The 13,886-nt window shown below is 37.4% G+C and overlaps 1 protein-coding gene across 1 annotated transcript in view; it reads left to right on the top strand.

The window, feature by feature from the left end:
* Positions 1-8,252, top strand: part of Chsy3 (chondroitin sulfate synthase 3) — a 228,128-nt gene extending 219,876 nt beyond the window's left edge. Inside the window, exon 3 of the mRNA XM_028893705.2 lies at positions 5,831-8,252. Coding sequence (XP_028749538.1) covers positions 5,831-7,393 — 1,563 coding nt within the window. The 3' untranslated portion in view covers positions 7,394-8,252. The remainder of the gene's footprint in view (positions 1-5,830) is intronic.
* The last annotated feature ends 5,634 nt before the right edge of the window (positions 8,253-13,886 follow it).

Below are 13,886 nucleotides of genomic sequence, written 5' to 3' on the forward strand. Positions count from 1 at the left end.
CTTCTTCCTCTTCTCCTAGTAAGCTTCTAGCATATTTTCTGCCACAGGATCCTAACATTTCATTGATTTGCATTCCATGAGTTGGTCCATCTTTATGGTTTTGTTAAATAAGTTTTTCAGTTTGGGAAAACCAGCCCTTCATCTGTTGCATCTGGAGGGAGTTTTCATGAATTATTTTGTTGATAATTCTTGGCCTGTTTCTTTGTTGACTCTCCTGAAATGACTGTCCTCCAGCAGCATACAAACCTCCAGATGGATCTGTGCATTTTCTAAACTTCTGTCCATTATTTTTTTTAAAATTTTATGTCTTTTGGTTTAACTTTCTAGATTCTTTAAATCACTTTAAGTTCTATCTCTTTTTCTTTAAATTTCAATTTCTACTGTTTCATTTAATTTTTGCTGTATTTGTTCCTTGGTTTATATATATAGAGAAGTGTAACAGAGCATTTGGTGATGTGTATATATCTATCAGCATGACCTTATGTCACAATAATACTTTCAATACTTTCCTTCATCCTTTTGATGGCATTACTTATTTTTTTTTTCTTGTTTATTTGTTCCTAAAGTCTGTTTCTATAAAAATGGCTGGTGTCTTGAACAACATGTTTAAAATTAAGGGTAAGGAGGTCTGCAGAAATAGCTCATTCAGTACAGTGCTTGCTGAGCAACCACAAAGATTTGAGTCTGAGTCCCCAGCACTCATGGAAAATCCTAGCTGAGGTACATGTTTGCAGAACCAGAACTGTGGGGATCCGAGACAAAGATTTATGAAGTTTATTGGCTAGTCCGTCTGACCAAATCTGTGAGATCCAGGTTCAATGAGAGACCCTGTCTCAAAAACTAAGTATATTCCCCCAAATTCTGTATTCTGTTGCAGAGCTATTTGCACAACTGTGTTTCTGGACACGGTACTCAAAATAGCAAGGAAATACAACCGCCCTAGATGTCATCAGTAGAAGATTAATGGCCAATGAAAATGTGGTGCATATACACAATGGGATATTTTCAGCTGTAAAGAAAAATGAAATCATCAGATTTTCAGGAAAATGGATGAAACTTAAAAGTATAATATTAAGTGAGATGTATGTAAGCAGTATGATTAAATAATGTTCTCCCACATATTCTAGCCTATAAAGTATATGTGTATTTATGTAAACATGTGTAAGTGTGGGTAAAGTCTAAAAATCTAGAAAAAGAAGAACCCGAGAGTAACACTGGGTCATGAAGAAGGATGAAGAGTAGACAAAGGACACTTGACCATGAACAAGGAAATGAATATGGGGACTTGGAGCTATAGAAGAAAGGAGTGGAGTAGCAGAGGGCAGGGAATGTAGGGGGAGACGAATTACAAAGCACACCTCTTTAGAAAGTGTCACAATGCTATCTAACACATTTTATACTGGTTGGACTCTGGGACTTATTAATAGTAACAAAAAGGATATGAAGTTAGGAGAGAAACTGGGTGAGGAGCATAAGGAGGCTAGAGGTAGGTAGGTACTGTTGGATATATATGTATCAAAGTATGTTGTATAAATGTATTTTTAAAGAATAGACAAAAGTACTATTTAAAAAATACACAATGAAGACCAGTTGAGTAAGACACCCAGTACTGAGCTCTGTCTCCAAATGCACAGGCACTCACATGCACACTCCCACACACATACACACACACTTTAAGAGATGAGATAACTTTAAGGTAAATTCTGATTAGGGTTTCTGGAAAATAAGAATAGCTCTTGTCTGCTGAGACAAGAGTATCCACTCCACAGAACATATAAAATGTTTTTAAACACATATTTTGGTACACAAAGGGGCTGTTGCTTGCTCTGTCTGATGACATTAACACTAGCTACATTCTCTATTATTCTACAGATTCCCATTAGGGTTCTTACTCAGGTTGATCTTTCCACTGGGATTTTTGCAGGGCAGTTTTCTATGACATCCTGAACCCATTGTTCTTTATCCATGCAGTTACAGTGTTCCCGACTTTTATTTACCTTATATGCATATATTTGCAAAATCTTCTCATTGTCAGTGTTTAGTTCAGAAAACATGGCAAGCACCACTAAGGCTGCCATTTTCACAAGAAGCTGGCTAGAAACTTTTTCTTTCTTCCAAAGGTTTTGTTGTTTCTCTTTTTAAAACTTCTTAGTTAATTTAATTTTGAATACTGTTAAGTGAATTTAGCATATAGATATACTTTTACTTCAATAGTACTGTCTCTTTTAAAATTGGTTTACTGTGTTGTTTATTCTATTATTATTTATTATTCTATTATTATTTATTATTTATTTATCCTCTCTCTCTCTCTCTCTCTCTCTCTCTCTCTCTCTCTCTCTCTCTCTGTGTGTGTGTGTGTGTGTGTGTGTGTGTGTTATGGGGATTGAGAGAAGTGGTATTTCTTCATTTTAGCTTTTTAAAATGGGTCTTTGTATTTTGTTACACTATTTTCCTTTCTTAGAAAATTGACTTATCTCAGATTGAAATACTTTTAACCAGGCAAGATATTTACCTTAGATTTATCTTGGAAGTGTGTTCAAAACAGTTGTGTACTTGCTAATTTCAACAAAGACACAACATTGATTTTCTTTACAGCCTAATATTAAATCTGTTCCATGGGAAAACTTGTTTTTTTGTGCTTCATACCTCTCGTAGCTCTATATTTTCTACTTCTTTGAAGCAGATGTTGAATCCCTGGGGTTGATTCTACCTGAGTTTCTCATGTGAGTGTCTACATCCAAGTTATAAAATAGGGGTTTTGTGCTCAACGTTTTTAGACCAGTTCTTTTCCTAGCGCTTTGTGAACTATGCTGTTTGTGGGAGTTTTCACCACAGGCAATGCCCTGCATGGCCTTCTCATCCTCAGCAGCCCATGGAAATCCCCAAGATTTTCCTAGTGACCAATATCATTTTAAATTGGAGTTGGGTGTATTTTCTTTTCAACATTATTGTTTGTAAATAACTTACATTCTTGGAAATTCTTCTTTTGCAGTTGTATAGCTTAATGGTATCTAGTAAAAGGATACAGTTGTATAACCATTTTAAAATCTAATAAATCAGCTTTCTGCTATTCTTATACTGACCTTGTGTCTATTTAAATACTCAACTCCTTCCTGTATCTAAAGGATTTTAAAAATTTTCTTTTGCATATCTATGATCATTCCATAAATTATACATACTATATTTCCATTACTAATAAATGTAAATGCAAACAGAACTTAATATAGTAAAGTGTAACGATAATTCATATTGAACCATCTCTGGACATTTGTTGTTTTCCTTTCTGACTTTTCCTAATAGGATTTTTTTATAGCCTCTCAGACACTGAGGTTGTGGGTGACTGGAGGAGCCTTTGACATCATTACAGCTGTGATTTTGTTTTTGTAACATGGTGATGCCACAAATTCAACTGATAACTCTTGGAAGAACAACAAGCAAATTCAACTCTAAGTTGTAAATCACCTCAAGCAAGCTCCTATAATTTCCAAGTGTAAACTTTACATTCTTTTCTCAATTTTTGCTGTGCTCCATGTGAATATAATATCTGCATTTAGTTTTAACTCTTTTCTTCTTAATGGACTCTTAATTAATCAACCTAATCCCCACGAATTTTAATTTGGTGAAATAGTCACAATGTTGTCTTTTTTTTTTGTAATTTAATATGCCAATAGTACATTAAGTATCCTGAAGCACTGACTATATGTAGCCAACTTTCAAATTGTACCTTGGTGAGCATGAAAATAAAGGCATGTGTTAACTGAAGGTGCAATCTTAATTCTCTGAAGAGTCCTAATTTAAAAATAAGCACAATTTTAAAATAAAGTTGCCATGTCCTTGAATAATTATTTCTATGTAATTATTGTTTACTGAATACTGTCTACTAGATAGACCACAATGCTAAAAGTCATGCATACTTTTATCCTATTTAATGCAATTTCAATAAGCATTGGAGTTGTTGGCATTTCTCCATTCTATAGAGAAGATAAAGGATCAAACAGACTGACTATGAAATCTCTTAGACATGATAGAGCCCAGTGATCAAAAACCTATGTATACTTATCCTAGCTGGTTCCAAAGTATAGTTCTTAGATTAACTGTCCATCCTATATAGATTGATCCACTTTAAATATGAAAGTAAGAAATTTGAACAACAAGCTATATACTTCTTAGTAAAAAAATATATTGAAGATGCTATCATAATTACTATATTACCTGAAGTATATATAAATGAGATACTTTTGAGAATTTTTCCTATCCCCAACTAGACACCATATGCTACCAATAAAACCCCCATACAGGAATGTATTACCTCTTTTTGAGTCATTGACTAATAAGGTCCTATCGAGTCCCTAAATGCTGTGGTTACCCTCCACAACATATTGGTAATATCCTATTCCTGAAGACATCACACATTTTCAGTATAGAATATGGAAAAATGTAGCTTGTACTCAACAGGAAGCTTACCCCCATTTGCTAGCATTCATAGTGCTAGAAGGTACTATACATGCTGCTAAAGGAGAAAAATAATAATCAACCTTACCTAACTATGAACCTTGTGAGCTATAATAATGACCTCTCTGCAAGATATACACACTGGTACAATCATGGCACAACGTCAGGGGAGTGACAACCACTTTTCACTTGGATTTAAGGCCACCTCTATGAGATCCAACACATACCTGATATTGCTGATGAGATCAAGAATCTGAGACTAGATAGATAGGTTATGTGCCCAGGGGAAAACCTACTACAATTATTCTGATAAATGATCATAACATGACTCCTAATGATATATTACTATATTCATAGATCAATGTCTTGCTCAACCCTCACTAGAGAAGCTTCTTCTTTAATAGTTCTTATCGTGATGGGTGTGGTAGAATGCTTTTGATTCCTGTCAAAGGAAGAAGTGTGAGCTGCATTGAATACTGAAAGAAGTTTGAATGTTGATTTTAAAACTATGTATTTTCACGTGGGTTTCAGAATTAGTAAATTTGTTATAGAGAGCTGAAAGCTTTCCTGGTTCACAGGGTGTCAAGCATATCTAACTGAATACAACTTGACATGAGCTGTTTACCTCAGCTTCTTACCAAGAACTTCCTCAGTGAAACTGGTGTGCTAGGACACTAAATGATCATCTGGCGGAGAGCCTATTCCTGCCATGCCAAGCAATAGGCTTTTTGTCTTACTTTTCAACGAACATTCTCTTAGAGATACCCATGGTATGTCCACTGTGCTTCTAAAGGGTCTACTAGGAGATTATGGAAATATTTGAACGATCTGGGGCTAGTTTCTGGAAAAATAGAGAAACAAAATGCTTGAAAATATGTAAAACATTGGTTTACAGTATTCCCTCCTATGTTCTTGGCATTTGTTACCTGAGTCCAAGGGGAAATAAAATGTTGATGTAATTAGCACAAAGTAAAATAGTGGTTACCAGGAGAGATGAGATAAAAGCTTCATTGACACACTGTGTCAATATATATACTACTATATAAAATGAGGGTGAGGTCAATAATAATGCAGTATGTGCTTAAAGGGTGTATGTCATGAAATGATACCTATGGCATAACAAATATGCTATTCAGCTATGTTTAGTCACTCCACTAATTTCACATACTTTAAAACCTCATATTATACATGATAAGTACAACTTTATCTGTTGGTTTTAGAAATAAAACTTGTGATTTCATATAAGTATAAATTTAGGAAGTATATTGACCACAGAGTGCCAAATTGGTAAATATTTATTAAATATTTTCATTTAAATGTTTAATTTTCATGCTAATTTTCCTTTTAATCTTACATTCTGGTTGCCTTGACTTTTCAGATGCAACAGCTGTTCCATGAAAACTACGAGCACAATCGCAAGGGTTACATCCAAGACCTTCACAACAGCAAAATCCACGCAGCCATCACCCTTCATCCAAACAAAAGGCCGGCGTACCAATATAGACTGCATAATTACATGCTTAGCCGCAAGATCTCCGAGCTCCGCTACCGCACCATCCAGCTCCACAGAGAAAGTGCACTCATGAGCAAGCTCAGCAACAGTGAAGTGAGCAAAGAGGACCAGCAGCTGGGAGTGATGCCTTCTTTCAACCACTTCCAGCCCCGGGAGAGAAATGAGGTCATCGAGTGGGAGTTCCTGACAGGGAAGCTGCTTTACTCAGCCGCGGAGAACCAGCCTCCTCGACAGAGCATCAACAGCATCCTTCGGACAGCCCTGGATGACACCGTCCTGCAGGTGATGGAGATGATCAACGAGAATGCCAAGAGTAGGGGCCGGCTCATTGACTTCAAGGAAATTCAGTATGGCTACCGCAGGGTTGATCCCATGCATGGGGTGGAGTACATTTTGGATCTGCTCCTCTTGTACAAAAGGCACAAAGGAAGGAAATTGACTGTGCCTGTGAGGCGTCATGCCTATCTTCAGCAGTTGTTTAGCAAGCCTTTCTTCAGAGAAATGGAAGAACTCGATGTCAACAGTTTGGTGGAGAGTATTAACAGCGGCACTCAGTCCTTCTCCTTAATATCCAATTCTCTAAAAACACTCTCTTCTCTTCAAGAGACCAAAGAAATAGGAGGGCACAAAGAAAAGAAAGTGCACATTCTTGTTCCCCTCATTAGAAGGTATGATACTTTCTTGAGATTCATGGAAAATTTTGAAAGTACCTGTCTTATCCCAAAGCAAAATGTAAAGCTGGTCATCATCCTTTTCAGTGGGGAATCTGGCCAAGAGTCCAACAAGCACATTGAGCTGATACAAGACTATCAGAACAGGTACCCTAACGCAGAAATGATGCTGATTCCCATGAAGGGGGAGTTTTCCAGAGGTCTTGGTCTTGAAATGGCTTCTTCTCAGTTTGACAATGACACATTGCTGCTATTTTGTGATGTTGACTTGATCTTTAGAGGAGACTTTCTCCAGCGATGTAGAGACAATACAATTCAGGGACAACAGGTATACTACCCCATCATCTTTAGCCAGTACGACCCAAAGGTGACCCACATGGGAAATCCTCCCCCAGAGGATGACTTTGTATTTTCAAAGGAAACTGGATTTTGGAGAGACTATGGCTATGGTATCACTTGTATTTACAAAAGTGATCTACTGGGTGCAGGTGGATTTGATACCTCAATACAAGGCTGGGGACTGGAAGATGTAGATCTCTACAACAAAGTTATCCTATCTGGCTTACAACCCTTCAGAAGTCAAGAAGTAGGAGTGGTGCATATTTTCCATCCAGTTCATTGTGATCCTAACTTGGACCCTAAGCAGTATAAGATGTGCTTAGGATCTAAAGCAAGTACTTTTGCCTCAACCATGCAACTGGCTGAACTCTGGTTAGAAAAACATTTGGGTATCAGGGACAATCGAACTCTCTCCTGACAGTCCAGGCAACACGCATTGCCTTTTAGAAGGGGAGTTTACCTCAGTGTTGGCTGTTATTATTTTTATTTTATTGTTGTTATTTTATTGTTATTATTATTGTTGTTGTTGTTGTTATAATTTTATTTTGTTGTCCTGGTCTTAAAGTACTCTTGGTTGTCTTCCAAAGGGTGTTTGTTGACCTCAAGCAAGAAGAGTCTGAAGTTCACTGATATTTCACAGTCAGAGTTCTACTGAAGTCAATAAGTGTATTACTTTTATATAACTTTATTTGAGATTGAGTTAAATTATGGCAATCAAATGACTTTGGAAGCTCATTCATCACAAGAGACAGCTTAGAAGAATGTTCTCTTAGGGCTTAAAGATGCAATATTGACTTTTCTTTTGTTTGTCAACTTCAATGTGATACAAATATTTACTGGTGAAAGGTACCACAAAAGTGCTTTATGCTTCCTATGGGGAAGGGACTCTGTGACATAGACTTGAGTTTTGTAATTTATACAAGGACTTAAATATATAGACAATAATTTTCTTCATCGTTAGAATTTTTAAAGTAAATGAACACCTATGATTGTATGTTTATTTTTTAAGAAAAAGTTTTAAAAATTGAGGAGTACTGTTCCACAAGCAACCGGTACTGGCTACCCTGGTCTTACAATTACAAACTCCTCAAAACTGTCTGCTATAAATGCGAAGGAACTTTATTTTCTCAAGGAAATATGATTTAATGAAATATTCATGTACATTTTAGAAGCTTTATGAAACAATGTCCTTCATTTGCTGGCAAGAAGATAAAACATGACAGAACCTGTTTATTTATAATAAAACACAGGTATAAACGTATTCTTTTTCAAAAACATTGTCAAAGCTGTGCTGTTTCCTTTCTGTCTTATTTGATGTAATTTTTAGGGTGGTGTTCACCAAAAGGGCTGGCTTCACTAGATGGGACAATGCCGGCTTCACTATGGGGTCATGGGAAATGCGTTGTGTTCTGCCTTATTCCCAGGCTTCGTAAGTGATTCATAGGAATTAATTCTAAACTCAGTAATGCAACATCTGACAGGAGACTGTTCTCAGTCTCTGAAGACTGGGGTTTGTCCAACCACAAAAGAATAGTTCAGAATCTGCCTTGGAAAGTATATAAAAATGTAACAATCCTGGGGGAAATAAAAAATAAGATTAATTTTATAATTATGAAAAAACACCTAGGGAAATATCTCATCTCTCATGATGGTTTTTCTTTTGACCGAATCTATGAGGTCATTTCTAGAAAAACACTGTCATATTTAAGAAATGTAAGAGAGAATGAATACCTATATACCTATGCAGTCTCATGAAACTTATTTTAAAAAATCATTCTCCAGACAAGTAATATATTTACACAAAATTAAACAAAACATTTAAATATCTACAACTATCTGGCTGTCATGCATTCCACTCAGACCTTCTTGATACAACACAGACCACGGTTTTGGCTGACATGTATCATCATACCTGTCTTTACTTTCTAATGAAGAAAAGATATATCTTTTACATTTTACTCTTTATGAATAAAGTGAAGCAGATGACTTTCATTTTTCATTGAAAAGGAAAACAATTTGTGCCAGTCATTTTATCTCACAAATTATTGGCCTCATTTGGAACAGACAGCCACAAGGCCACCAAACTATGAAGGGTCCTAACCTGGTAACAACCTTTTTGTTTTTACTGAAAGTATGTCCAGGGCTTCAAAATAACATTACTTGGTGTTGAGAAAAACAGAATGGAAATTTCCCTCTCTAAACATATAATCTTAATAATTTTGAGTCCACCAGAATGGAATTAATGACATTTTTATTTTTAAAATGTTCATCTTGACATGGCCATCAATTTAAAATTGACCTCTGCTCTTACGTTGTCTTGGGCTTTCACAAATACTTATTTTAATAGCTTACTTTCTTATATTACATAACTTAGCTCTTGTGTACATCTTATTTTCTTAAAAAGCAAATGGATTAACATTCAGTCAGTCATTTGGGATAATTATTACCAAATGATCATGATTACTTTTTTTTTTATTAACAGAGTCTACTTTTTTCTTTAACACAAATGAGTGATACAAAAGGGTTTTAGTAAATAATAATAATAAACATAAATGCCACATTTCAAACATTCTAAGTTGTGGAGTTAACCAAGGGACAAAGCACTACTTTAATTTTATTATTTTGCTTCTTTTATTTTTGAGATTATAATATGAGAATTTTACCATTTCCTCTTCCCTTCCTTCCCTTATAACCCTCTTTACTCTTTCAAATCCTTGGCTCTTTTTGATTAATTGCTGTTACAGTCATATGTCTTATATTCATGTATTTCTAAATATAATCTGCTCAGTCTGTAACAAGGTTACTTGCATGTTTTCAGGGCTAAGCATTTGGTATTAGGTAACTAATTGGTGTACTCTTCCCTGAGGAAGACTATTTCTGCTGCTCTCACCATGATGTATGTGAACAGAAGTCTTTGGGTGGGCTGGAGGCTTTGTTAATTTATGGAACTGTACAGAAGGGATGAAGCGCTGCAGGGATCTCATCTGACTGTAACTTTAAACCAGCACACCACAGTGAGCAGCTAGCATAAGTGCATCTAAAACTTGTTTTATAATTTGACATGAGTTTCCAGCAATTTCTTTTCAGGCAATGCAGTATTTCCTGGCTAAAGATTTAAGGGTCATGGTGTTAGTAAAATTGACTTTGTCAGTCTACATGGTATCCGTTTTCTCAGTGTGTTAAGGTTTAAGGAAAACACAATGCAAATGTAGTCAGAACCAAAAGATAGGTTGTAGCTAGAGTTTTCCTGCCTGGCCTACAGTTAGGACAAATCTCTGTCACCCACCAGTCCCACAGCCGCTCAGACCCAACCAAGTAAACACAGAGACTTATATTGCTTATAAACTGTATGGCCGTGGCAGGCTTCTTGCTAACTGTTCTTATAGCTTAAATTAATCCATTTCCATAAATCTATACCTTGCCACATGGCTTGTGGCTTACCGGTGTCTTCACATGTGGCTTGTCATGGTGGCGGCTGGCTATTTCCCTGCCTCAGCCTTCTGCTTCCCAGAATTCTCCTCTCTCCTTGTCCCACCTACTTCCTGCCTGGCCACTGGCCAATCAGTGTTTTATTTATTGACCAATCAGAGCAATTTGACATACAGACCATCCCACAGCACTTCCCCTTTTCTTTTTTTTAAAAAGGAAGGTTTTAACTTTGACACATCTCCAAAGCCAGCTTGGTATATTTGGGAATTTGGGCGTAGCTTCTCTTACTACTTCCTGCTGGAGGGGGGCTCTGTATCTTATGGGGACATAAAGAAAATTTAAGGATCATGGAGTAGTCCGTGAGGCTGTATCGTCTGAGCCAGTTGCCTTGAAACGATTCTGGATGTTAGATCATTTGGGCCATGGTGTCATCGGAGACCTTTCAGGGGGTCTTGGCTGGTCAAACCTGATATATCTTAATCTGGAACAAATCCATAGCCTCTGGCTTTCTGTAGAAACAAAAGCAGAGCCTCTTTTTCAAAGCAACATATCCTTACATCCAAATTTTGACGTCAAGGTACCTTTAAAATACACATTTTGGCATAACTCAACAGCTTTTGTAATCAAATGTTTTTCTTCAGTTACAAATATCAAAGAGAACATAATCCAGATTCTCTGTGTGGTAGCCATCTTTATGTGGCTTATTTTTTATATTACCTTGAGCCTATTGCTTTAAATTGTAGCCTTTTAAGCCTGAAATGGTGCTGTGGCTGTTGGCTCCGCCCACTTCAGCTTCCCAACATGGCAGTGGTACGTTTTCTGCCAGCTCTGGGAGCCATCGTGGGTCTATGCTTTTATCCAAGCAGTGTGTAGCCCAGAAACCTCTTTTTTTGTTTTGTACTAGCAAAGGCTAAATCCACCACGCAGCTTAATGTGCCACTTGCAGAGGCCTCATTCCTGCCATACTGCAGATCGAGCTCGCATGCTAGGAACCCGCCAGTAGCTCAAACCGGCAGGCTGCCGCTCATTTGAGAGAGACAATTAGGAAGCTGTTTTTACCTCCATTTTAGAATCTTTTCTCAGGTTTTAGGTAGAAACTCTTGCCAACACGTTTGGCGCCATTTGTAGATGTAACCAACAGTCTTATTAAATAAGAAACACAGAACCAATGTAAAAGACAAAGCCAAGAGATCAGAGCTCAGAGCTAAAATCTCACCCTTCCTCCTACGGTGGTCTTAGCTTCCCGAAAGAGAGCTATTTCCTGTGTGTCTGTCCTTTCATAGTATTTTGTTCTGCCTTCTCATTGGTTGTAAACCCAAACACGTGACTGCCTCGTCACTGTCTGTATGTACAGCCCTCTAGGTCTTAAAGGCGTATGTCTCCAATGCTGGCTGTATCCCTGAACACACAAAGATCTATGGGATTAAAGGTGTGCACCACCACCTCCACACTCTGTCTATGGCTCTAATAGCTCTGACCCCCAGGCAACTTTATTTATTAACATACAATCAAAATCACATTTCAGTTAAATTAGAATACCACCACAATAGGTAGTCTCACTAATACAAACACCACATTCTGTCATTTGGATAGCTGTGAATATTTTTTTTTTTTTTTTTACGAACATCACCCTAAAAATGTTCCATGTCCTTCAGCATCACTATAGGTTTCTGATTACTCACTCAACAACATGCAATGTATTTTACTTGAATTTTCCTAAGTACAATCCCCATAATAGCTCTCAAGATTATTCAGAATATTTTATATATTCAACAGAAAAAGAAATGGAGGTCATCATCAATTAGGGGACTCTAAAGAATGCACGTTTACGCTAAAGGATATTCGAATGGGAAGCACCTGCCTTGCGTCTCTGCCAAACATGACTTCTCAGGTATTGGGCAGGATATAGAAATCAAAGGAGGGTAAAGGTCAGCTGTCACCATAGATGTATTTGATCCACCCTTGAATTTGCTTCTTTTTGCCAAATGCTCTTCTGGAGAGAGCTAAGCTTGCTGTATCCTCCAACTTCCTTCATAATCCTCTCCCACTTTGTTGGATCCTTTGTACAGGGCTCTGCTGTGGGAAGAGAATCATTTTGCTGTCTACTCGTGCGTGTGCCACTGGACTTCAGCAAAGAAAAAAAAATCTCAAAATTCATAATGCTAGTAGCTGTCTTTCTGTTTCATCTTAGCCAACTAGGTGCAGAAGTATTCCACACTGATGAAAGTTGGCATGTTACCATACAGACTTGAAATAAGCACACTGTCATTAACAAAATGTTTCTGGATCTAAGAGTTGAGCCCATTATAAATAATTAATAGTTTGAGAGCTAAGTAGAGGAATGAAATATTCAAATATGTGCTCATAATCCAAACAAGTAAATAAATGTTCACCAGAAACTCAAATAATAAAGTAACATTTTAGTATAAGAAGGCTCAAGGCAGCAGCACCATGGTTGGAGCAACTGATTAGTTGCCCAGTTTAACAAATACTTTCTTCTTCTAAGAATAGGGCTCATTGTACAAGATTCTTCTCTATCAGCTTGATTGTTCAGAAGTTCATTCAGCTAGGGCTCATTACATTTTCCTGGGGAGAATACTGTAGGTAGACCTTGATCTGGAGATTTTCTGCTTCTCTTTTCTCGCACCCAACAGCAAATTGGTTCATGCAAATAAAAACAGAAATGCAAATCTCCAGTAGCCCATACAATATCTGTAGCTTTGTATTGGCCTTGATGATATGATTTGGATGTGGAAACAAAGCTTTCTATACATTCTGCTTATGTGGCCAAGGTACCACTGTCTTCCTGCTGTCTCTTGCTTTCTGACACTTGCCTGTGGTGCCACACACTAAAGGAAGCTAGTATGCTTTACCAGCATCTCTACTGCTAACACCCCAGAGACTTCTACACTACCTTTCTAATTTATGCTTAATTACTAAAGGCATATCATTTTCAGAAAGTACCCTGGGTTGTAACCCTAACCCTAACTGACAAGATGGTGTTCTCAAGGACAATAAAGGGATTTTTAACTGCTGAAGGCTTGCCTACTTTCCCCTGCCCCCTTCCTTTCAACATCTTAATCACTTTTAGCATGCCATATTAGAGGCTTGTGTCTGTGCTGACTAAGTCCCTGTATCCTTCAGGGACATCAACAGGGCATGGAGAACCCTCTGTAGCCAGTGTGATCCAGCTTCTTTCAGCCTCACAGCCTCACTCAGATGCCAGTCATGCTGCCAAGTTTGCCATGACAGATGGTGAGGATGATGTGAGACACCAGCAATGATTCATTCCCCCAGATGGAGATGAAGCCGCATCTGGATCAAGCCAGAAACCACACCGCCTGCCAGGACATTTTAGTGTCAACTTCAATTTCACATCCAATTGTCCATGTCCCTCTTCTTTCTTCAGCTCTACAAACCCACCAACTTTTGAGCCACATGTGCGATTCTACTCAATACTAAGTTTTATCTTAATAAAACTC

This window comes from Peromyscus leucopus, chromosome 19, assembly GCF_004664715.2.
Source record: "Peromyscus leucopus breed LL Stock chromosome 19, UCI_PerLeu_2.1, whole genome shotgun sequence".
NCBI lineage: Eukaryota > Metazoa > Chordata > Mammalia > Rodentia > Cricetidae > Peromyscus > Peromyscus leucopus.